Source organism: Crinia signifera, chromosome 1 (assembly GCF_055691185.1).
Source record: "Crinia signifera chromosome 1, ASM5569118v1, whole genome shotgun sequence".
Classification (NCBI taxonomy): domain Eukaryota; kingdom Metazoa; phylum Chordata; class Amphibia; order Anura; family Myobatrachidae; genus Crinia; species Crinia signifera.
This window is the reverse complement of record NC_139217.1, coordinates 479,351,582-479,377,950: the sequence shown is the minus strand read 5'-3', so window position 1 is coordinate 479,377,950 and position 26,369 is coordinate 479,351,582. Positions and strand designations below refer to the sequence as shown.

Here is a 26,369-nt window from a genome sequence, read left to right as displayed (position 1 = left end):
CTCACTACTGGCACTGCCTCCTCTGTCTCTGGTCTGTCAGCGCTCTCTCCTCACTACTGGCACTGCCTCCTCTGTCTCTGGTCTGTCAGCGCTCTCTCCTCATTACTGGCACTGTCTCCTCTGTCTCTGGTCTGTTAGCGCTCTCTCCTCACTACTGGCACTGTCTCCTCTGTCTCTGAGCTCCCAACGCTCTCTCCTCACTACTGTCACAGACTCGTCTGTCTCTGGTCTGTCAGCGCTCTCTCCTCACTACTGGCACTGTCTCCTCTGTCTCTGGTCTGTCAGCGCTCTCTCCTCACTACTGTCACAGACTCCTCTGTCTCTGGTCTGTCAGCGCTCTCTCCTCACTACTGGCACTGTCTCCTCTGTCTCTGGTCTGTCAGCGCTCTCTCCTCACTACTGGCACTGCCTCCTCTGTCTCTGAGCTCCCAACGCTCTCTCCTCACTACTGTCACAGACTCGTCTGTCTCTGGTCTGTCAGCGCTCTCTCCTCACTACTGGCACTGTCTCCTCTGTCTCTGGTCTGTCAGCGCTCTCTCCTCACTACTGTCACTGTCTCCTCTGTCTCTGGTCTGTCAGCGCTCTCTCCTCACTACTGGCACTGTCTCCTCTGTCTCTGGTCTGTCAGCGCTCTCTCCTCACTACTGGCACTGTCTCCTCTGTCTCTGTGGTCTGTCAGCGCTCTCCCCTCACTACTGGCACTGTCTCCTCTGTCTCTGGCCTGTCAGCGCTCTCTCCTCACTACTGGCACTGTCTCCTCTGTCTCTGGTCTGTCAGCGCTCTCTCCTCACTACTGGCACTGTCTCCTCGGTCTCTGGTCTATCAGCACTTTCTCCTCACTACTGGCGCTGTCTCCTCTGTCTCTGGTCTGTCAGCGCTCTCTCCTCACTACTGGCACTGTCTCCACTGTCTCTGGTCTGTCAGCGCTCTCTCCTCACTACTGGCGCTGTCTCCTCTGTCTCTGGTCTGTCAGCGCTCTCTCCTCACTACTGGCACTGCCTCCTCTGTCTCTGGCCTGTCAGCGCTCTCTCCTCACTACTGGCGCTGTCTCCTCTGTCTCTGGTCTGTCAGCGCTCTCTCCTCACTACTGGCACTGTCTCCACTGTCTCTGGTCTGTCAGCGCTCTCTCCTCACTACTGGCACTGTCTCCTCTGTCTCTAGTCTGTCAGCGCTCTCTCCTCACTACTGGCACTGCCTCCTCTGTCTCTGGCCTGTCAGCGCTCTCTCCTCACTACTGGCACTGTCTCCTCTGTCTCTGGTCTGTCAACGCTCTCTCCTCACTACTGGCGCTGTCTCCTCGGTCTCTGGTCTGTCAGCGCTCTCTCCTCACTACTGGCGCTGTCTCCTCTGTCTCTGGTCTGTCAACGCTCTCTCCTCACTACTGGCACTGTCTCCTCTGTCTCTGGTCTGTCAGCGCTCTCTCCTCACTACTGTCACTGTCTCCCCTGTCTCTGGTCTGTCAGCGCTCTCTCCTCACTACTGGCACTGTCTCCTCTGTCTATGGTCTGTCAACGCTCTCTCCTCACTACTGGCACTGTCTCCACTGTCTGGTCTGTCTGCGCTCTCTCCTCACTACTGGCACTGTCTCCTCTGTCTCTGGTCTGTCAGCGCTCTCTCCTCACTACTGGCACTGTCTCCTCTGTCTCTGGTCTGTCAGCGCTCTCTCCTCACTACTGGCACTGTCTCCTCGGTCTCTGGTCTGTCAGCGCTCTCTCCTCACTACTGGCACTGTCTCCTCTGTCTCTGGTCTGTCAGCGCTCTCTCCTCACTACTGGCACTGTCTCCTCTGTCTCTGGTCTGTCAGCACTCTCTCCTCATTACTGGCACTGTCTCCTCTGTCTCTGGTCTGTCAGCGCTCTCCCCTCACTACTGTCACAGACTCCTCTGTCTCTGGTCTGTCAGCGCTCTCTCCTCACTACTGGCACTGTCTCCTCTGTCTCTGTGGACTGTCAGCGCTCTCTCCTCACTACTGGCACTGTCTCCTCTGTCTCTGGTCTGTCAGCGCTCTCTCCTCACTACTGGCACTGTCTCCTCTGTCTCTGGTCTGTCAGCGCTCTCTCCTCACTACTGGCACTGTCTCCTCTGTCTCTGTGGACTGTCAGCGCTCTCTCCTCACTACTGGCACTGTCTCCTCTGTCTCTGGTCTGTCAGCGCTCTCTCCTCACTACTGGCACTGTCTCCTCTGTCTCTGGTCTGTCAGCGCTCTCTCCTCACTGCTGTCATGGTCTGCTGTCTCTGTGGTCTGTCAGCGCTCTCTCCTCACTACTGGCACTGTCTCTGGTCTGTCAGCGCTCTCTCCTCACTACTGGCACTGTCTCTGGTCTGTCAGCGCTCTCTCCTCACTACTGGCACTGCCTCCTCTGTCTCTGGTCTGTCAGCGCTCTCTCCTCACTACTGGCACTGTCTCCTCTGTCTCTGGTCTGTCAGCGCTCTCTCCTCACTACTGGCACTGTCTCCTCTGTCTCTGGTCTGTCAGCGCTCTCTCCTCACTACTGGCACTGTCTCCTCTGTCTGTGGTCTGTCAACGCTCTCCCCTCACTACTGTCACAGACTCCTCTGTCTCTGGTCTGTCAACGCTCTCTCCTCACTACTGGCACTGTCTCCTCTGTCTCTGGTTTGTCAGCGCTCTCCCCTCACTACTGGCACTGTCTCCTCTGTCTCTGGTCTGTCAGCGCTCTCTCCTCACTACTGTCACTGTCTCCTCTGTCTATGGTCTGTCAACGCTCTCTCCTCACTACTGTCACAGACTCCTCTGTCTCTGGTCTGTCAACGCTCTCTCCTCACTACTGGCACTGTCTCCTCTGTCTATGGTCTGTCAGCGCTCTCTCCTCACTACTGTCACTGTCTCCTCTGTCTCTGGTCTGTCAACACTCTCTCCTCACTACTGTCACTGTCTCCTCTGTCTCTGGTCTGTCAGCGCTCTCTCCTCACTACTGGCACTGTCTCCTCTGTCTCTGGTCTGTCAGCGCTCTCTCCTCACTACTGGCACTGTCTCCTCTGTCTCTGGTCTGTCAGCGCTCTCTCCTCACTACTGGCACTGTCTCCTCTGTCTCTGGTCTGTCAGCGCTCTCTCCTCACTACTGGCACTGCCTCCTCGGTCTCTGGTCTGTCAGCGCTCTCTCCTCACTACTGGCACTGTCTCCTCTGTCTCTGGTCTGTCAGCGCTCTCTCCTCACTACTGGCGCTGTCTCCTCTGTCTCTGGTCTGTCAGCGCTCTCTCCTCACTACTGGCACTGCCTCCTCTGTCTCTGTGGTCTGTCAGCGCTCTCTCCTCACTACTGGCACTGTCTCCTCTGTCTCTGGTCTGTCAGCGCTCTCTCCTCACTACTGGCACTGCCTCCTCTGTCTCTGGTCTGTCAGCGCTCTCTCCTCACTACTGGCGCTGTCTCCTCTGTCTTTAGTCTGTCAGCGCTCTCTCCTCACTACTGGCACTGTCTCCTCTGTCTCTGGTCTGTCAGCGCTCTCTCCTCACTACTGGCACTGTCTCCTCTGTCTCTGGTCTGTCAGCGCTCTCTCCTCACTACTGGCACTGTCTCCTCTGTCTCTGGTCTGTCAGCGCTCTCTCCTCACTACTGGCACTGCCTCCTCTGTCTCTGGTCTGTCAGCGCTCTCTCCTCACTACTGTCACAGACTCCTCTGTCTCTGGTCTGTCAGCGCTCTCCCCTCACTACTGGCACTGTCTCCTCTGTCTCTGGTCTGTCAGCGCTCTCCCCTCACTACTGGCACTGTCTCCTCTGTCTCTGTGGTCTGTCAGTGCTCTCTCCTCACTACTGGCACTGTCTCCTCTGTCTCTGGTCTGTCAGCGCTCTCTCCTCACTACTGGCACTGTCTCCTCTGTCTCTGAGCTCCCAACGCTCTCTCCTCACTACTGTCACAGACTCCTCTGTCTCTGGTCTGTCAGCGCTCTCTCCTCACTACTGGCACTGTCTCCTCTGTCTCTGGTCTGTCAGCGCTCTCTCCTCACTACTGGCGCTGTCTCCTCTGTCTCTGGTCTGTCAGCGCTCTCTCCTCACTGCTGTCATGGTCTGCTGTCTCTGTGGTCTGTCAGCGCTCTCTCCTCACTACTGGCACTGTCTCTGGTCTGTCAGCGCTCTCTCCTCACTACTGGCACTGTCTCTGGTCTGTCAGCGCTCTCTCCTCACTACTGGCACTGCCTCCTCTGTCTCTGGTCTGTCAGCGCTCTCTCCTCACTACTGGCACTGTCTCCTCTGTCTCTGGTCTGTCAGCGCTCTCTCCTCACTACTGGCACTGTCTCCTCTGTCTCTGGTCTGTCAGCGCTCTCTCCTCACTACTGGCACTGTCTCCTCTGTCTGTGGTCTGTCAACGCTCTCCCCTCACTACTGTCACAGACTCCTCTGTCTCTGGTCTGTCAACGCTCTCTCCTCACTACTGGCACTGTCTCCTCTGTCTCTGGTCTGTCAGCGCTCTCCCCTCACTACTGGCACTGTCTCCTCTGTCTCTGGTCTGTCAGCGCTCTCTCCTCACTACTGGCACTGTCTCCTCTGTCTCTGGTCTGTCAGCGCTCTCTCCTCACTACTGGCACTGTCTCCTCTGTCTCTGGTCTGTCAGCGCTCTCTCCTCACTACTGGCACTGCCTCCTCTGTCTCTGTGGTCTGTCAGCGCTCTCTCCTCACTACTGGCACTGTCTCCTCTGTCTCTGGTCTGTCAGCGCTCTCTCCTCACTACTGGCGCTGTCTCCTCTGTCTCTGGTCTGTCAACGCTCTCTCCTCACTACTGTCACAGACTCCTCTGTCTCTGGTCTGTCAACGCTCTCTCCTCACTACTGGCACTGTCTCCTCTGTCTATGGTCTGTCAGCGCTCTCTCCTCACTACTGTCACTGTCTCCTCTGTCTCTGGTCTGTCAACACTCTCTCCTCACTACTGTCACTGTCTCCTCTGTCTCTGGTCTGTCAGCGCTCTCTCCTCACTACTGGCACTGTCTCCTCTGTCTCTGGTCTGTCAGCGCTCTCTCCTCACTACTGGCACTGTCTCCTCTGTCTCTGGTCTGTCAGCGCTCTCTCCTCACTACTGGCACTGTCTCCTCTGTCTCTGGTCTGTCAGCGCTCTCTCCTCACTACTGGCACTGCCTCCTCGGTCTCTGGTCTGTCAGCGCTCTCTCCTCACTACTGGCACTGTCTCCTCTGTCTCTGGTCTGTCAGCGCTCTCTCCTCACTACTGGCGCTGTCTCCTCTGTCTCTGGTCTGTCAGCGCTCTCTCCTCACTACTGGCACTGCCTCCTCTGTCTCTGTGGTCTGTCAGCGCTCTCTCCTCACTACTGGCACTGTCTCCTCTGTCTCTGGTCTGTCAGCGCTCTCTCCTCACTACTGGCACTGTCTCCTCTGTCTCTGGTCTGTCAGCGCTCTCTCCTCACTACTGGCACTGTCTCCTCTGTCTCTGGTCTGTCAGCGCTCTCTCCTCACTACTGGCACTGCCTCCTCTGTCTCTGGTCTGTCAGCGCTCTCTCCTCACTACTGTCACAGACTCCTCTGTCTCTGGTCTGTCAGCGCTCTCCCCTCACTACTGGCACTGTCTCCTCTGTCTCTGTGGTCTGTCAGTGCTCTCTCCTCACTACTGGCACTGTCTCCTCTGTCTCTGGTCTGTCAGCGCTCTCTCCTCACTACTGGCACTGTCTCCTCTGTCTCTGAGCTCCCAACGCTCTCTCCTCACTACTGTCACAGACTCCTCTGTCTCTGGTCTGTCAGCGCTCTCTCCTCACTACTGGCACTGTCTCCTCTGTCTCTGGTCTGTCAGCGCTCTCTCCTCACTACTGGCGCTGTCTCCTCTGTCTCTGGTCTGTCAGCGCTCTCTCCTCACTACTGGCACTGTCTCCTCTGTCTCTGTGGTCTGTCAGCGCTCTCTCCTCACTACTGGCACTGTCTCCTCTGTCTCTGGTCTGTCAGCGCTCTCTCCTCACTACTGGCACTGTCTCCTCTGTCTCTGAGCTCCCAACGCTCTCTCCTCACTACTGTCACAGACTCCTCTGTCTCTGGTCTGTCAGCGCTCTCTCCTCACTACTGGCACTGTCTCCTCTGTCTCTGGTCTGTCAGCGCTCTCTCCTCACTACTGGCACTGTCTCCACTGTCTCTGGTCTGTCAGTGCTCTCTCCTCACTACTGGCACTGTCTCCTCTGTCTCTGGTCTGTCAGCGCTCTCTCCTCACTACTGGCACTGTCTCCTCTGTCTCTGAGCTCCCAACGCTCTCTCCTCACTACTGTCACAGACTCCTCTGTCTCTGGTCTGTCAGCGCTCTCTCCTCACTACTGGCACTGTCTCCTCTGTCTCTGGTCTGTCAGCGCTCTCTCCTCACTACTGGCACTGTCTCCACTGTCTCTGGTCTGTCAGCGCTCTCTCCTCACTACTGGCACTGTCTCCTCTGTCTCTAAGCTCCCAACGCTCTCTCCTCACTACTGTCACAGACTCCTCTGTCTCTGGTCTGTCAGCGCTCTCTCCTCACTACTGGCACTGTCTCCTCTGTCTCTGGTCTGTCAGCGCTCTCTCCTCACTACTGGCACTGTCTCCTCTGTCTCTGGTCTGTCAGCGCTCTCTCCTCACTACTGGCACTGTCTCCTCTGTCTCTGGTCTGTCAGCGCTCTCTCCTCACTACTGTCACTGTCTCCTCTGTCTTTGGTCTGTCAGCGCTCTCTCCTCACTACTGGCACTGTCTCCTCTGTCTCTGGTCTGTCAGCGCTCTCTCCTCACTACTGGCACTGTCTCCTCTGTCTCTGATCTGTCAGCGCTCTCTCCTCACTACTGGCACTGTCTCCTCTGTCTCTGGTCTGTCAGCGCTCTCCCCTCACTACTGGCGCTGCCTCCTCGGTCTCTGGTCTGTCAGCGCTCTCTCCTCACTACTGGCACTGTCTCCTCTGTCTCTGGTCTGTCAGCGCTCTCTCCTCACTACTGGCACTGTCTCCTCTGTCTCTGGTCTGTCAGCGCTCTCTCCTCACTACTGGCACTGTCTCCTCTGTCTCTGGTCTGTCAGTGCTCTCTCCTCACTACTGGCACTGTCTCCTCTGTCTCTGGTCTGTCAGCGCTCTCCCCTCACTACTGGCACTGCCTCCTCTGTCTCTGGTCTGTCAGCGCTCTCTCCTCACTACTGGCACTGTCTCCTCTGTCTCTGGTCTGTCAGCGCTCTCTCCTCACTACTGGCACTGCCTCCTCGGTCTCTGGTCTGTCAGCGCTCTCTCCTCACTACTGGCACTGTCTCCTCTGTCTCTGGTCTGTCAGCGCTCTCTCCTCACTACTGGCACTGTCTCCTCTGTCTCTGGTCTGTCTGCGCTCTCTCCTCACTACTGGCACTGTCTCCTCTGTCTCTGGTCTGTCAGCGCTCTCTCCTCACTACTGGCACTGTCTCCTCTGTCTCTGGTCTGTCAGCGCTCTCTCCTCACTACTGGCACTGCCTCCTCTGTCTCTGGTCTGTCAGCGCTCTCTCCTCACTACTGGCACTGTCTCCTCTGTCTCTGGTCTGTCAGCGCTCTCTCCTCACTACTGGCACTGTCTCCACTGTCTCTGGTCTGTCAGCGCTCTCTCCTCACTACTGGCACTGTCTCCTCTGTCTCTGGTCTGTCAGCGCTCTCTCCTCACTACTGGCACTGTCTCCACTGTCTCTGGTCTGTCAGCGCTCTCTCCTCACTACTGGCACTGCCTCCTCTGTCTCTGGTCTGTCAGCGCTCTCTCCTCACTACTGGCACTGCCTCCTCTGTCTCTGGCCTGTCAGCGCTCTCTCCTCACTACTGGCACTGTCTCCTCTGTCTCTGAGCTCCCAACGCTCTCCCCTCACTACTGGCACTGTCTCCTCTGTCTCTGGTCTGTCAGCGCTCTCTCCTCACTACTGGCACTGTCTCCTCTGTCTCTGGTCTGTCAGCGCTCTCTCCTCACTACTGGCACTGTCTCCTCTGTCTCTGGTCTGTCAGCGCTCTCTCCTCACTACTGGCACTGCCTCCTCTGTCTCTGGTCTGTCAGCGCTCTCCCCTCACTACTGGCACTGTCTCCTCTGTCTCTGGTCTGTCAGCGCTCTCTCCTCACTACTGGCGCTGTCTCCTCTGTCTTTGGTCTGTCAGCGCTCTCTCCTCACTACTGGCGCTGTCTCCTCTGTCTTTGGTCTGTCAGCGCTCTCTCCTCACTACTGGCACTGTCTCCACTGTCTCTGGTCTGTCAGCGCTCTCTCCTCACTACTGGCGCTGTCTCCTCTGTCTTTGGTCTGTCAGCGCTCTCTCCTCATTACTGGCACTGTCTCCTCTGTCTCTGGTCTGTCAGCGCTCTCTCCTCACTACTGGCACTGTCTCCCCTGTCTCTGGTCTGTCAGCGCTCTCTCCTCACTACTGGCGCTGTCTCCTCTGTCTCTGGTCTGTCAGCGCTCTCTCCTCACTACTGGCACTGTCTCCACTGTCTCTGGTCTGTCAGCGCTCTCTCCTCACTACTGGCGCTGTCTCCTCTGTCTTTGGTCTGTCAGCGCTCTCTCCTCATTACTGGCACTGTCTCCTCTGTCTCTGGTCTGTCAGCCCTCTCCCCTCACTACTGGCACTGTCTCCTCTGTCTCCTTACAGTGAGGGAGGACGGAGGTCTCTCTCTCTCCCCGGCCTCCCTGAGCCTCTCCTCAGCCTCCCTGCTCTGTATATGGAGTGTATGCAGACTGAACCATGTAGGGATAACTTGTGCAGCACAGGGAGGGAGTTTGATGGTCTGGCTGCAGTGTGTCATACGTTTGGCATCTCCAGGATTTGTGAATCTTGTCTTTGTTGCAGTAATGTCTGCTTATGTTGTATGTCCGAGATTGTATAATTGCAGCCAGGTAGATGTTATATCCTGTGTATATGTGGTAATAGATGAGATATAGAATAGGCTCACCGATAGGTCCGCCATGCCCGGTGCCAATTCCATAGCAGCTGTGAGGAAGAAGATCCAAAACCTTCAGCAGATGGTGGATAGTTCTGAGGACCGCGCTGACATGATTCAGAGGGAGCTGGATATGGAGAGGCTGGCACGGGAGAGGGTAAGAGTCCGGGAAGGGGGTCGCCAGTACCGGCCTCACCATAGTGTAGACATATGATGGCATATGTTAGTGTGTTATTCATATATGATCTGATGACACATGTATGTTAATCAGAGAATTGTATAAAGTCTGGATTCCCTGAGTAATATGAGGATGAGTTGTCACCACAATCCCTACATACATACAACAGACAGTGGCCATTCCTGAGGACAGTGTGTGGCCGGCACTGGCAGAGTGCGGGATGTTTGTCAGAGCACATGTATGATACATGACAGCCCTTTAAGAACTCAGTAGCATATTAGAAAAATGGAGGGAATATGATACACAAACTGTTGATTAAAATATATGTTATGGCTATAGCCACTGCTGTATCTGCATATGTAATGCTACATTACAATATTTTCCAGGAAACCACTGTAATGTTCCATTTTTCAGAAGAGACGCTCACAAAGCATTTCACATAGTGAGCTCAGTTCAGGTGCTGTCATGTTCTTCTACTCTCCTGAACTCTTTACATACTGTCACTAGCTACTGTAGGCACCTCTGCCCATGCTTTGACTTCACCTGTGTACGCTATGTCCCCAACCTGCATTGGACACTAAACGGACTAAAAAGTGGTAAAGAAATCTCTTTTTGTGGAAGAGACACTTCAAAGCATTTCACATGAGGTTACATGTCAGGATATACAGCTTATGTCACAGGGTTACATGTAAGGATATACAGCTTATGTCACAGGGTTACATGTCAGGATATACAGCTTATGTCACAGGGTTACATGTCAGGATATACAGCTTATGTCACAGGGTTACATGTCAGGATATACAGCTTATGTCACAGGGTTACATGTCAGGATATACAGCTTATGTCACAGGGTTACATGTCAGAATATTCAATATATGTCACTGGGTTACGTGTCAGAATATACTGTATAACATATGTCATTGCTTTATGTGTCAGGATATACAGTTTATGTCATAGGTTACATGCCACGAGTGACCCACTCAGGACATCTTGTGGTAGTAGTAGTTTGTTTATTTATAAGGCGCCACAAAGTGTCCGCAGCGCCGTACATAGCAAACAAAAAACAAATTACAAGGTAACGTACAGGGTGTGGTGATAAAATACAGCATAAATAGGGTATTATAAGTCACCTACTCAGGACATAGGGTATTATAAGTCACCTACTCAGGACATAGGGTATTATAAGTCACCTACTCAGGACATAGAGTATTATAAGTCACCTACTCAGGACATAGAGTATTATAAGTCACCTACTCAGGACATAGGGTATTATAAGTCACCTACTCAGGACATAGGGTATTATAAGTCACCTACTCAGGACATAGGGTATTATAAGTCACCTACTCAGGACATAGGGTATTATAAGTCACCTACTCAGGACATAGGGTATTATAAGTCACCTACTCAGGACATAGGGTATTATAAGTCACCTACTCAGGACATAGAGTATTATAAGTCACCCACTCAGGACATAGAGTATTATAAGTCACCTACTCAGGACATAGGGTATTATAAGTCACCTACTCAGGACATAGGGTATTATAAGTCACCCACTCAGGACATAGGGTATTATAAGTCACCTACTCAGGACATAGGGTATTATAAGTCACCTACTCAGGACATAGAGTATTATAAGTCACCTACTCAGGACATAGGGTATTATAAGTCACCTACTCAGGACATAGGGTATTATAAGTAACCCACTCAGGACATAGGGTATTATAAGTCACCTACTCAGGACATAGGGTATTATAAGTCACCCACTCAGGACATAGAGTATTATAAGTCACCTACTCAGGACATAGAGTATTATAAGTCACCTACTCAGGACATAGAGTATTATAAGTCACCCACTCAGGACATAGGGTATTATAAGTCACCTACTCAGGACATAGGGTATTATAAGTAACCCACTCAGGACATAGGGTATTATAAGTCACCTATTCAGGACATAGGGTATTATAAGTCACCTACTCAGGACATAGAGTATTATAAGTCACCTACTCAGGACATAGAGTATTATAAGTCACCTACTCAGGACATAGGGTATTATAAGTCACCTACTCAGGACATAGGGTATTATAAGTCACCTACTCAGGACATAGGGTATTATAAGTCACCCACTCAGGACATAGGGTATTATAAGTCACCTACTCAGGACATAGAGTATTATAAGTCACCTATTTAGGACATAGGGTATTATAAGTCACCCATTCAGGACATAGGGTATTATAAGTCACCTACTCAGGACATAGGGTATTATAAGTCACCTACTCAGGACATAGAGTATTATAAGTCACCTACTCAGGACATAGAGTATTATAAGTCACCTAATCAGGACATAGGGTATTATAAGTCACCTACTCAGGACATAGAGTATTATAAGTCACCCACTCAGGACATAGGGTATTATAAGTCACCTACTCAGGACATAGAGTATTATAAGTCACCTATTTAGCACATAGGGTATTATAAGTCACCCACTCAGGACATAGGGTATTATAAGTCACCTACTCAGGACATAGAGTATTATAAGTCACCTACTCAGGACATAGAGTATTATAAGTCACCCACTCAGGACATAGGGTATTATAAGTCACCTACTCAGGACATAGGGTATTATAAGTAACCCACTCAGGACATAGGGTATTATAAGTCACCTATTCAGGACATAGGGTATTATAAGTCACCTACTCAGGACATAGAGTATTATAAGTCACCTACTCAGGACATAGAGTATTATAAGTCACCTACTCAGGACATAGGGTATTATAAGTCACCTACTCAGGACATAGGGTATTATAAGTCACCTACTCAGGACATAGGGTATTATAAGTCACCCACTCAGGACATAGGGTATTATAAGTCACCCACTCAGGACATAGAGTATTATAAGTCACCTATTTAGGACATAGGGTATTATAAGTCACCCATTCAGGACATAGGGTATTATAAGTCACCTACTCAGGACATAGGGTATTATAAGTCACCTACTCAGGACATAGGGTATTATAAGTCACCCACTCAGGACATAGGGTATTATAAGTCACCCACTCAGGACATAGGGTATTATAAGTCACCTACTCAGGACATAGGGTATTATAAGTCACCCACTCAGGACATAGGGTATTATAAGTCACCCACTCAGGACATAGAGTATTATAAGTCACCCACTCAGGACATAGGGTATTATAAGTCACCTACTCAGGACATAGGGTATTATAAGTCACCTACTCAGGACATAGGGTATTATAAGTCACCTACTCAGGACATAGGGTATTATAAGTCACCCACTCAGGACATAGGGTATTATAAGTCACCCACTCAGGACATAGAGTATTATAAGTCACCCACTCAGGACATAGGGTATTATAAGTCACCTACTCAGGACATAGGGTATTATAAGTCACCCACTCAGGACATAGAGTATTATAAGTCACCCACTCAGGACATAGGGTATTATAAGTCACCCACTCAGGACATAGAGTATTATAAGTCACCTACTCAGGACATAGAGTATTATAAGTCACCTACTCAGGACATAGGGTATTATAAGTCACCTACTCAGGACATAGGGTATTATAAGTCACCTACTCAGGACATAGGGTATTATAAGTCACCCACTCAGGACATAGGGTATTATAAGTCACCTACTCAGGACATAGGGTATTATAAGTCACCTACTCAGGACATAGGGTATTATAATTCACCTACTCAGGACATAGAGTATTATAAGTCACCTACTCAGGACATAGAGTATTATAAGTCACCTAATCAGGACATAGGGTATTATAAGTCACCTACTCAGGACATAGAGTATTATAAGTCACCCACTCAGGACATAGGGTATTATAAGTCACCTACTCAGGACATAGAGTATTATAAGTCACCTATTTAGCACATAGGGTATTATAAGTCACCCACTCAGGACATAGGGTATTATAAGTCACCTACTCAGGACATAGGGTATTATAAGTCACGGTACTTATGTATTATCTGGACTCCCATGTTAAATGCACCCCATTTTTTCATACCCCTACTATCCAACTACGCATGGAGTTGATTTTATATAGTGTGGCGAGCGCAGCGAGCCACCGTGCCCGAAGCGTGGTGAGCGCAGCGAGCCCCGCGAGGGGACGCGGTCTCATAAGAAAAACGGGAGTCCAGATATTACATAAGTACCTAAGTCACCTACTCAGGACATTGAGTATTATAAGTCACCCACTCAGGACATAGAGTATTATAAGTCACCTACTCAGGACATAGAGTATTATAAGTCACCTACTCAGGACATAGGGTATTATAAGTCACCCACTCAGGACATAGGGTATTATAAGTCACCCCTGCTCTCTGTATTTTCCAGGCTGAGTCTGATGTTGCCTCCCTGAACAGACGCATCCAGTTGGTGGAAGAGGAGTTGGATCGGGCTCAGGAGCGTCTGGCAACCGCTCTGCAGAAGCTGGAGGAGACAGAAAAGGCCGTGGATGAGAGTGAAAGGTGAGGCCCACTCAGGACACACCGATGTGTACATCGCCGCATTTGTGCCCACTCAGTTACAGGGTAGCGATTTATAGCATAGAGCAGTGCCGTGGCACACTACTGTGCCCCCAGATCTAGACATGCCCAAACCAGTTTACAGCCACCACCAGTTCAACTGTTATTTACTGCTCTCTTCTATTCATGTGAAGGGCCAATGTATTTTAGTTTTGTTACCTGTGGGGACCAGTGTGATTGTTTTTGTATGGGGGCCAATAGGTTTGGTTTCTTCCTATGAGGGCCAATAAGGTTTAGTTTTTTCCTGTGGGGGCCAATGTGTTTTGCCCTATGGGGATCTCATGGTGTGCCTTGGGTATTTTAAAATCTTATTATTGTGCCGCAAGGTAATAAGGTTGAAAATCACTGGCATAGAGCGTAGTACCCACTGATTAACACAGCAGTGGCTCAGGACATAGAGTGTAGTGCCCACTCAGTAACACAGCAGTGGCTCAGGACATAGAGTGTAGTGCCCACTCAGTAACAGGGCAGTGGCTCAGGACATAGAGTGTAGTGCACACTGAGTAACACAGCAGTGGTTACATAGTTACATAGTAGGTAAGGCTGAAAAAAGACTTGCGTCCATCTAGTTCAACCTGGTATAGATATCCATTGCTGATTTGGTTGGTTCTGGTATTTTACAGACAAATTATATTTCTTATTTGTACCCATGGATGTTTTTCTCCAGTAAATGTTTGTCCAACTTTGCCTTGAACGCATTTAATGAGCCAGCCGTTACCACCTCTCTGGGAAGAGAGTTCCAGAGTTTGACTGTTCTGACCGTAAAGAAATTCTTTCTACTAGCTGAATGAAATCTTTTTTCTTCTAATCTATACTCATGCCCTCGCGTCCTAGATTCCTTTCTAGTAGAAAATAGGGTGTGTGACAGTTCCTTATATTGGCCCTTGATATACTTGTACATGTTGAGCATGTCCCCCCTTAAACGTCTCTTTTCTAATGTAAATAGTCCCAAATTGCTTAATCTCTCCCCGTAGCTTAAATTCTCCATTCCCCTAATAAGCTTTGTTGCTCGCCTTTGGACTTTTTCTAATTCTATGATGTCCTTTTTATAGTGTGGGGCCCAGAACTGTACTCCGTACTCTAGGTGAGGTCTCACCAATGCTTTATATAGTGGCATAATTACCCTTGAGTCCCTAGTTTCCATTCCCCTCTTAATACATGCCAGAATTTTGTTGGCCTTTTTTGTAGCTACATTACAATGGGCACTACATCCTAGATTGCTGTCTATTTGGACTCCTAGATCCTTTTCAAGTATGGAATAACCCAGTTCCTCTCCGCTAAGGTTGTAACTTGCACACTGGTTGTGTCTCCCAAGGTGCATAACCTTACATTTATCTACATTGAACCTCATCTTCCATTTTTTTGCCCACTCATCTAGAATTGCAAGATCATTTTGAAGCATGGTGACATCTTCTGGTGATTTGATGACTTTGCTAAGTTTTGTATCGTCCGCAAAGATGGATACATTGCTGAGTAACCCTATCCCAATATCGTTAATAAAAATGTTAAACAAAATGGGCCCCAAAACCGAACCCTGGGGCACGCCACTTAGTACCGGTATCATATCTGATACGGCACCATTCACAACCACTCTTTGTTCTCTATTACATAGCCAATTCCCTACCCATCTGCAGATATTTTCACCCAATCCTAGGTTCTCCATTTTATTAATCAATCTCTTGTGTGGGACAGTATCAAATGCTTTAGCAAAATCTAGGAAAATCACATCTACAGCATTTCCATTATCGAGGTTTTTGCTAACCTCTTCATAGAACCCTAGTAGATTAGTTTGGCATGAACGATTTTTCACGAACCCATGTTGGTTAGTACTGAGTAGAAGGTGATGATCTAAATATTCCTGGATACCATCCCTTAAAAATCCTTCAAATAGTTTACCCACAATTGATGTTAAACTAACGGGTCTGTAATTAGCGGGATCTTCCTTTTTTCCTTTTTTGAATATTGGCACTACCTCTGCTATTCTCCAATCTTTTGGTACTATACCTGACGATAGTGACTTGCTAAAGATATAATGTAGGGGGGTAGCTAGTTCATCCCTTAATTCCATTAATACCCTCGGATGAATCCCATCTGGCCCTGGTGACTTATTTGTTTTGAGTTTGCTTAGCCTCAGTATTAATTCTTTCGGCGTGAAATCCACAATGAGATCTGGCTTATTTGTCCCGTTTGTGGTAAATGTTCGTTCCACAGTCTGCTCTCCCTTAGTAAATACTGATGAGAAGAACTCATTTAACAGTTTTGCTTTTCCCTTGTCCTCAGTAACACTTTTTCCACTAGTATCAGTTAATGGGCCTATGTTTTCCTTAATTAAACGTTTACTATTTATGTATTTAAAAAATTTCTTTGGGTTGTTTTTGCTTTCATATAATATTTTAGCTGCTTTGATTACCCCTTTACAAGTTTTGTTTGATTCTTTGTATTTTGCGAATGCCTCCTCATTCAAGTTATTTTTATAGAATTTAAAGGCTCTGGTTTTATTGTTGATAGCTGACCTTACTTCTTTGTCCAACCATGGTGGCTTTTTTTTGTTGAATTTACCTTTAGTTACTTTAGGAATGTATTCAATAGTTAGTGAATCAAGCACCTTTTTTAGAGTATCCCACATTTCCTCTGCATTTTTTCCCTCCATAACCGTTTCCCACCCAATTCCTGTTAGGGCTTCCCTAAATAATTCAAAGTTCGCTTTTCTGAAGTTTAGTATTTTTGCAGTTCCTTTTTGATGTAATTTACTGAAGTTGATTTCCAGTGAAACCATATTGTGATCACTATTCCCTAATTGTTCAATTAATTTTGTGTTTGAAACTAAGTCTGTGTTTTTTGTTAATACTAAGTCCAAGAGTGCCTCATCACGAGTTGGAGTTTCAACCGTTTGTGTAGTAAACTGGTCTTTAAGTAAGCTTAAGAACCCATTGCTTCTTGCTGATTTACCGGTTTCGTTTTCCCAATCAATGGCCCTTATTCTGGTTGGTGCGGTCGAGCCGCATATGCGGCTCCGACCGCACCAGACGAATCCCCGCCCACCCTACGGATCGCCACGGCCGTCCGTACACGGACGGCTGGCGATCCGCATAAAAATGGTGGGAGCTGCCCCCTGCATTCGATGGTCGTCGACCATCGAAGGCAGGTCCGCACGCCGCGGCAGCTCCCGCAAGCTGAGACCACACGGACAATCGTCCGTGTGGTAGCTTGTATGGGGGCTGAAAGCTGACATCCGGCGACGTCAGCTTTCCGCCCCCATGAGTTGCGTCATGCCCTCATTAGCATGCGTACGCCCCGCGTTTGCATGGGAACGCCCATGAAACGCGGGGCGTATACATAGGGAAATGAGGGCATGAAGCCCCTCACTCCCCTATACGCCCCCTTTGCGGCGTAGTAACGTTATGTGCGGCGAATTCGCCTGCACATGCGCAGATTGACCTCTGCGCATGTGCAGACGGAAAACATCGGCGGTACGGCCGCACGCGGGCCGTACCGCGCGAATCAGAATAAGGGCCAATGTCGGGTAAATTAAAATCCCCCATAATTAATACCTGACCCTGATTTGATGCTTGTTTGATTTGGTTTAAAAGAAGAGACTCTTCCCTTTCATTTATATTTGGTGGTCTATAGCATACCCCTATTATAAATTTGTTTTTTGGTTTCTTATTATTGTCGGTTATCTCTGCCCACACTGTCTCCGAGTTGTCGTCTTCCAGGTCTGTGCTCATATTTTTCTCACATGATGTTAAGTTATTATTTACATATAGGCACACACCCCCGCCCCTTCTATTTTCCCTGTCTTTCCTGTAGAGTGTATATCCCTCCATGTTTAATGCCCAGTCATGCGACTCATTACACCATGTTTCTGTAATACCAATGATGTCGTAGTCATCCCTACTGATCACCGTTTCAAGCTCCCCGATTTTACTCACTAAGCTTCTTGCATTAGCCAGTAAGCATTTTAATTTATGTTTATTTTTAGATATGGCTCTAATATTGTGATTAGTTTCACCCCAGGACCCATTTGAATTCTTTACTAGCTTCCTCTTTCCCCTCTCCCCTTCAATAGACTCTCTACAGGCCTCCCCACCATGCACACTGCCTGCCCTCTCCATAGTTCCGGGAATTCTTCCTCTGTCATTCCCTCCTTCCCGTATACTAAGATCATCTGTACCTAAGAACTGTAATGGGGTAACGTGACTGTTACAACATAACATTTTATTACATGACATTCCTGATGCACCCTGAGAGTTACCCCCGATTATACCCTTGGTTCAGGACATAGAGTGTAGTGCCCACTCAGTAACACAGCAGTGGCTCAGGACATAGAGTGTAGTGCCCACTCAGTAACACAGCAGTGGCTCAGGACATAGAGTGTAGTGCACACTGAGTAACACAGCAGTGGTTCAGGACATAGAGTGTAGTGCCCACTCAGTAACAGGGCAGTGGCTCAGGACATAGAGTGTAGTGCACACTGAGTAACACAGCAGTGGTTCAGGACATAGAGTGTAGTGCCCACTCAGTAACACAGCAGTGGCTCAGGACATAGAGTGTAGTGCCCACTCAGTAACAGGGCAGTGGCTCAGGACATAGAGTGTAGTGCACACTGAGTAACACAGCAGTGGTTCAGGACATAGAGTGTAGTGCCCACTCAGTAACAGGGCAGTGGCTCAGGACATAGAGTGTAGTGCACACTGAGTAACACAGCAGTGGTTCAGGACATAGAGTGTAGTGCCCACTCAGTAACACAGCAGTGGCTCAGGACATAGAGTGTAGTGCCCACTCAGTAACACAGCAGTGGCTCAGGACATAGAGTGTAGTGCCCACTCAGTAACACAGCAGTGGCTCAGGACATAGAGTGTAGTGCCCACTCAGTAACACAGCAGTGGCTCAGGACATAGAGTGTAGTGCCCACTGAGTAACACAGCAGTGGCTCAGGACATAGAGTGTAGTGCCCACTCAGTAACAGGGCAGTGACTCAGGACATAGAGTGTAGTACCCACTCAGTAACACAGCAGTGGCTCAGGACATAGGGTGTAGTACCCACTCAGTAACAGGGCAGTGACTCAGGACATAGAGTGTAGTGCATACTCAGTAACACAGCAGTGGCTCAGGACATAGGGTGTAGTACCCACTCAGTAACAGGGCAGTGACTCAGGACATAGAGTGTAGTGCCCACTCAGTAACACAGCAGTGGCTCAGGACATATAGTGTAGTACCCACTCAGTAACAGAGCAGTGACTCAGGACATTGGGTGTAGTGCCCACTCAGTAACAGGGCAGTGACTCAGGACATTGGGTGTAGTGCCCACTCAGTAACAGGGCAGTGACTCAGGACATTGGGTGTAGTGCCCACTCAGTAACAGGGCAGTGACTCAGGACATTGGGTGTAGTCCCCACTCAGTAACAGGGCAGTGACTCAGGACATTGGGTGTAGTGCCCACTCAGTAACAGGGCAGTGACTCAGGACATTGGGTGTAGTGCCCACTCAGTAACAGGGCAGTGACTCAGGACATTGGGTGTAGTCCCCACTCAGTAACAGGGCAGTGACTCAGGACATTGGGTGTAGTGCATACTCAGTAACAGGGCAGTGACTCAGGACATTGGGTGTAGTGCATACTCAGTGCCTGGGCTGTGACTCCGGACATTGTGTGTAGTGCATACTCAGTGCCTGGGCTGTGACTCAGGACATAGGGTGTAGTGCATACTCAGTAACAGGGCAGTGACTCAGGACATAGATTGTAGTGAATACTCAGTAACAGAAGATTGACTCAGGACATAGGGTGCAATGCATACTCAGTAACAGGGCAGTGACTCAGGACATAGGGTGTAGTGCATACTCAGTAACAGGGCAGTGACTCAGGACATAGAGTGTAGTGCCCACTCAGTAACAGGGCAGTGACTCAGGACATAGGGTGTAGTGCATACTCAGTAACAGGGCAATGACTCAGGACATAGGGTGTAGTACATACTCAGTAACAGGGCAGTGACTCAGGACATAGGGTGTAGTGCCCACTCAGTAACAGGGCAGTGACTCAGGACATAGGGTGTAGTGCATACTCAGCAACAGGGCAGTGACTCAGGACATAGGGTGAAGTGCCCACTCAGTAACAGGGCAGTGACTCAGGACATAGGGTGTAGTGCATACTCAGTAACAGGGCAGTGACTCAGGACATAGGGTGTAGTGCCCGCTCAGTAACAGGGCAATGACTCAGGACATAGGGTGTAGTGCCCACTCAGTAACAGGGCAGTGACTCAGGACATAGGGTGTAGTGCATACTCAGTAACAGGGCAGTGACTCAGGACATAGGGTGTAGTGCCCACTCAGTAACACAGCAGTGGCTCAGGACATAGGGTGTAGTGCCCACTCAGTAACAGGGCAATGACTCAGGACATTGGGTGTAGTGCCCACTCAGTAACAGGGCAGTGACTCAGGACATAGGGTGTAGTGCCCACTCAGTAACAGGGCAGTGACTCAGGACATAGGGTGTAGTGCATACTCAGTAACAGGGCAGTGACTCAGGACATAGGGTGTAGTGCCCACTCAGTAACACAGCAGTGGCTCAGGACATAGGGTGTAGTGCCCACTCAGTAACAGGGCAGTGACTCAGGACATAGGGTGTAGTGCATACTCAGTAACAGGGCAGTGACTCAGGACATTGGGTGTAGTGCCTACTCAGTAACAGGGCAGCAACCTAGGACGGGAAGCGGTCATCTATTAGAATAAACTTAGGTCTACAGTCATTAGGTCGACCACACTAGGGGTCGACATGAGGAAGGTCGACTGGTCATAAGGTCGACATGGGTTTTTCACTGTTTTTTGAGCCGACATGTGCCGACAGGCGGTATTTCATGCCCTACCATCCACTAGGGCGTGGTGGGAGAATAAAATAGTGTGCCGAGCGCAGCGAGGCACCGTTTCCGATGCATTGTGAGCGAAGCGAGCGATGCGAGGGTCCGATTCTCATTGCCAACTGTGTCCATGTCGACTGTGTCGACATTCGGATCAAAAAACAGTGAAAAACCCATGTCGACCTTATGACCAGTCGACCTTCCTCATGTCGACCTTTATACAAATTCGACCTTAAGTCATGTCGACCTTGGCCCATGTCGACCTTAAGTCATGTCGACCTTCCTGACAGTCGACCTAGTGGGGTCGACCTAATGACTGTAGACCTAAGTTCATTCTGACAGATGTACCGATTCCCCTAGGACATAGAGGGCCTTATTCTAGTTCACTCTTAGAGGCAAATTCCTTCTCAAATGGACAAAACCATGTGCACTGCAGGGGGCAGATGTAACAGGTGCAGAGAGAGTTAGATTTGGGTGAGTTATTTTGTTTCTGTGCAGGGAAAATGCTGACTGCTTTATTCTTACACTGCAATATAGATCTCACTTTGAAGAAAAACCCCACCCAAATCTAATTCTCTCTGCACATGTTACATCTGCCCCACCTGCAGTGCACATGGTTTTGTCCATTTGAGAAGGAATTTGCCTCTAAGAGTGAACTAGAATAAGGCCCAGAGTATAGTGCCCACTCAGTTATAGAGCAGTGACTCATAACATAGGGTTTAATGCCAACTCCGTAACAAGTTACATATTATATAGTTTCCACTCAGTAACAGGGCAGGAACTTAGGATTTAGGGTGTAGTGGCCATGCAGTTACAGGGCAGTGACTCAGGATGTATGATGTAGTGCCCACTCAGTAACAGGGCAGTGACTCAGGACATAGGATGTAGTGCCCACACAGTAACAGGGCAGGAACTTAGGATTTAGGGTTTAGTGCCCACTCAGTTACAGGGCAGTGACTCAGGATGTATGATGTATGTAGTGCCCACTCAGTAACAGGACAGTGACTCAGGACATAGGATGTAGTGCCCACACAGTAACAGGGCAATTAATCAGGACATAGGGTATAGTGCCCACTCGGTAACAGGGCAGTGATTTGGGACAATGGATGTATTTCCTACTCAGTGACAGTGCAGTGATTCAGGACATAGAGTGTAGTGCCCATTCAGTAACAAGGCATTGACTCAGGACATAGGGTGTAGTGCCCACTCAGTGATGTGGCAGGGATTTAGGATGTAGGGCCCATACAGTAACAGGGCAGTGAATCAAGGTGTAGAATGCAGTGCCCACTCAGTGACAGGAAAGCAACTTAGGACATAGGGTGTAGTGCCCAATCAGTGACAGGGCAGCAATTTAGACCGTAAGATGTAGTGCCCACTCAGTAACAGGGCAGCGATTTAGGATGTAGGGTATAGTGCCCATTCAGTAACAGGGCAGCAATTTAGACTGTAAGATGTGGTGCCCACTCAGTAACAGGGCAGCAATTTAGACTGTAAGATGTGGTGCCCACTCAGTAACAGGGCAGCAATTTAGGGCATAAGATGTAGTGCCCATTCAGTTACAGGGCAGCGATTTAGGATGTAGTGCCCGTGCTATAACAGGGCAATGACTCAAGATGTAGGATGTAGTGCTCACTCAGTGACAGTGCAGCTACTCAGGACATAGGGTGTAGTGCTCACTCAGTGACAGTGCCGCTACTCAGGACATAGGGTGTAGTGCCCACTCAGTGACAGTACCGCTACTCAGGACATAGGGTGTAGTGCTCACTCAGTGACAGTGCCGCTACTCAGAACATAGGGTGTAGTGCTCACTCAGTGACAGTGCCGCTACTCAGGACATATGGTGTAGTGCTCACTCAGTGACAGTGCCGCTACTCAGGACATAGGGTGTAGTGCTCACTCAGTGACAGTGCCGCTACTCAGGATATAGGGTGTAGTGCCCACTCAGTAACAGGGCATCACTCAGCATATAGTATATAGTTTCCACTTAGTAACAGTGGTTCTTCTTATATTTATTTCAATGGGCAATTCATTTCACATGCTGAAAAGCCCACTGAAATAAATGGAAAAATCTCTAGCCTACGGCCATAGATAAATGCATGGAAATGTATCCAAGGTATACAACAGTGCAGTGTGAAGAGGCGGAGCTTAGGAAGACAGACTCGGTGCGTTATTTATATAGTGCACATAGAGTATTCCACAATATTTCCCATTCACATTAATATCAGTGGATCTTACACTCTATAGCAGTGATGGCTAACCTTGACACTGCACCTGTTGTTGAACTACATGTCCCAGCATGCCCTGCATCAGTTTTAGCATGGCCAAATAGTAAAACTGTAGCAGGGTGTCCTGGGATGTGTAGTTCAACAACAGCTGGAGTGTCAAGGTTAGCCATCACTGCTCTATAGTCTAACCTTCACACCAGGGTTAATGTTTGTTAGGAGCCAGTAACTTACCACTATATATTTGGAGTGTGGGAATAAACCAGAGCACCCAGAGAAACCCACTTATGCATGGGGAGAACATACAAACTTCACTCAGTCATCTGATGGGTGAGCTAAGATTTTGGTAACTGACCAGTAACTTCTGTGGTGCAGAGGAATGAAGGTCATTGAGAACAGAGCCAACAAGGACGAGGAGAAGATGCATGACCAGGACTTACAGCTAAAGGAGGCCAAACACGTAGCAGAGGACTCTGACAGAAAATATGAGGAGGTAAGTTCCTATAGCCGTGTGTGAGGTGAAGCTGATCTGGGCACCATGTCCGTCTCACACTTGTGTACCTGTATCTTACCTGTCCACCATGTCCCTCTCACACCTTTGTACCTGTATCTTACCTGTCCACCATGTCCCTCTCACACCTGATCACCTGTATCTTACCTGGCCACCATGTCCCTCTCACACCTTTGTACCTGTATCTTACCTGTCCACCATGTCCCTCTCACACCTCTGTACCTGTATCTTACCTGTACACCATGTCCCTCTCACACCTGTGTACCTGTATCTTACCAGTCCACCATGTCCCTCTCACACCTGATCACCTGTATCTTACCTGTCCACCATGTCCCTCTCACACCTGTGTACCTGTATCTTACCTGTCCAACATGTCCCTCTCACACCTCTTCACCTGTATCTTACCTGTCCACTATGTCCCTCTCACACCTGTGTACCTGTCCACCATGTCCCTCTCACACCTGTGTACCTGTATCTTACCTGTCCAACATGTCCCTCTCACACCTCTTCACCTGTATCTTACCTGTCCACCATGTCCCTCTCACACCTGTCTACCTGTATCTTATCTGTCCACCATGTCCCTCTCACACCTGTGTACAAGTATCTTACCTGTCCACCATGTCCGTCTCACACCTGTGTACCTGTGTCTTACCTGTCCACCATGTCCCTCTCACACCTGTGTACCTGTATCTTATCTGTCCACCATGTCCCTCTCACACCTCTGTACCTGTATCTTTCCTGTCCACCATGTCCCTCTCACACCTCTGTACCTGTATCTTACCTGTCCACCATGTCCCTCTCACACCTGTGTACCTGTATCTTATCTGTCCACCATGTCCCTCTCACACCTGTGTACCTGTATCTTACCTGTCCAACATGTCCCTCTCACACCTGTGTACCTGTATCTTAACTGTCCACTATGTCCCTCTCACACCTGTGTACCTGTATCTTACCTGTCCACCATGTCCCTCTCACACCTCTGTACCTGTATCTAACCTGTCCACCATGTCCCTCTCACACCTCTGTACCTGTACCTTACCTGTCCACCATGTCCCTCTCACACCTTTGTACCTGTATCTTACCTGTCCACCATGTCCCTCTCACACCTCTGTGCCTGTATCTTACCTGTCCACCATGTCCCTCTCACACCTCTTCACCTGTATCTTACCTGTCCACCATGTCCCTCTCACACCTCTGTACCTGTATCTTACCTGTCCACCATGTCCCTCTCACACCTCTGTACCTGTATCTTACCTGTCCACCATGTCCCTCTCACACCTCTGTACCTGTATCTTACCTGTCCACCATGTCCCTCTCACACCTCTGTACCTGTATCTTACCTGTCCACCATGTCCCTCTCACACCTGTGTACCTGTATCTTACCTGTCCACCATGTCCCTCTCATACCTGTGTACCTGTATCTTACCTGTCCACCATGTCCCTCTCACACCTGTGTACCTGTATCTTACCTGTCCACCATGTCCCTCTCACACCTCTGTACCTGTAGCTTACCTGTCCACCATGTTCCTCTCACACCTGTGTACCTGTATCTTATCTGTCCACCATGTCCCTCTCACACCTCTGTACCTGTATCTTACCTGTCCACCATGTCCCTCTCACACCTCTGTGCCTGTATCTTACCTGTCCAACATGTCCCTCTCACACCTCTGTACCTGTATCTTACCTGTCCACCATGTCCCTCTCACACCTTTGTACCTGTATCTTACCTGTCCACCATGTCCCTCTCACACCTCTTCACCTGTATCTTACCTGTCCACCATGTCCCTCTCACACCTCTGTACCTGTATCTTACCTGTCCATCATGTCCCTCTCACACCTCTGTACCTGTATCTTTCCTGTCAAACATGTCCCTCTCACACCTCTGTATCTTACCTCTCCACCATGTCCCTCTCACACCTCTTCACCTGTATCTTACCTATCCACAAGTCCCTCTCACACCTACCTGTATCTTACCTGTCCACCATGTCCCTCTCACACCTCTGTACCTGTATCTTACCTGCGCACCATGTGCCTCTCACACCTCTGTACCTGTATCTGACCTGTCCACCATGTCCATATCACTTCCCTATACCTGTATGTTTCCTGTCCACCATATCCCTCTCACACCTGTGTACCTGTATCTTACCTGTCCACCATATCCCTCTCACAGCTGTGTACCTATATCTTACCTGACCACCATGTCCCTCTCACACCTCTGTACCTGTATCTTACCTGTCCACCATGTCCCTCTCACACCTCTGTACCTGTATCTTACCTGTCCACCATGTCCCTCTCACAACTGTGTACCTGCATCTTACCTGTCCACCATGTCCCTCTCACACCTGTGTACCTGTCCACCTTGTCCCTCTCACACCTGTGTACCTGTATCTTAACTGTCCATCATGTGCCTCTCACACCTGTGTACCTGTATCTTACCTGTCCACCATGTCCCTCTCACACCTGTATACCTGTATCTTACCTGTCCACATGTCCCTCTCACACCTCTGTACCTGTATCTTACCTGTCCACCATGTCCCTCTCACACCTGTGTACCTGTATCTTACCTGTCCACCATGTTCCTCTCACACCTGTGTACCTGTATCTTACCTGTACACCATGTCCCTCTCACACCTCTGTACCTGTATCTTACCTGTCCACCATGTCCCTTTTCACACCTGTGTACCTGTAACTTACCTGTCCCTCTAACACCTGTGTACCTGTATCTTACCTGTCCACCATGTCCCTCTCACACCTCTGTACCTGTATCTTACCTGTCCACCATGTCCCTCTCACACCTGTGTACCTGTCCACCATGTCCCTCTCACACCTCTGTACCTGTATCTTACCTGTCCACCATGTCCCTCTCACACCTGTGTACCTCTATCTTACCTGTCCACCATGTCCCTCTCACACCTGTGTACCTGTATCTTACCTGTACACCATGTCCCTCTCACACCTCTGTACCTGTATCTTACCTGTCCACCATGTCCCTTTTCACACCTGTGTACCTGTATCTTACCTGTCCACCATGTCCCTCTCACACCTCTGTACCTGTATCTTACCTGGCCACCATGTCCCTCTCACACCTGTGTACCTGTATCTTACCTGTCCACCATGTCCCTTTTCACACCTGTGTACCTGCATCTTACCTGTCCACCATGTCCCTCTAACACCTGTGTACCTGTATCTTACCTGTCCACCATGTTTCTCTCACACCTCTGT

General features: G+C 49.4%; 1 protein-coding gene across 8 annotated transcripts in view; it reads left to right on the top strand.

The window, feature by feature from the left end:
* The window catches only part of TPM2 (tropomyosin 2), a 73,687-nt gene that overhangs the window by 21,915 nt on the left and 25,403 nt on the right, over window positions 1-26,369 (top strand). For 4 of the 8 annotated variants that reach the window (XM_083155480.1, XM_083155477.1, XM_083155481.1 and 1 more), the window contains exons 2-4: window positions 8,850-8,988; window positions 13,373-13,506; window positions 23,012-23,129. In XM_083155480.1, the coding sequence (XP_083011606.1) occupies window positions 8,850-8,988; window positions 13,373-13,506; window positions 23,012-23,129 (391 nt within the window). The remainder of the gene's footprint in view (window positions 1-8,849; window positions 8,989-13,372; window positions 13,507-23,011; window positions 23,130-26,369) is intronic. The other 4 variants (XM_083155475.1, XM_083155473.1, XM_083155476.1 and 1 more) reach the window with 1 other exon arrangement.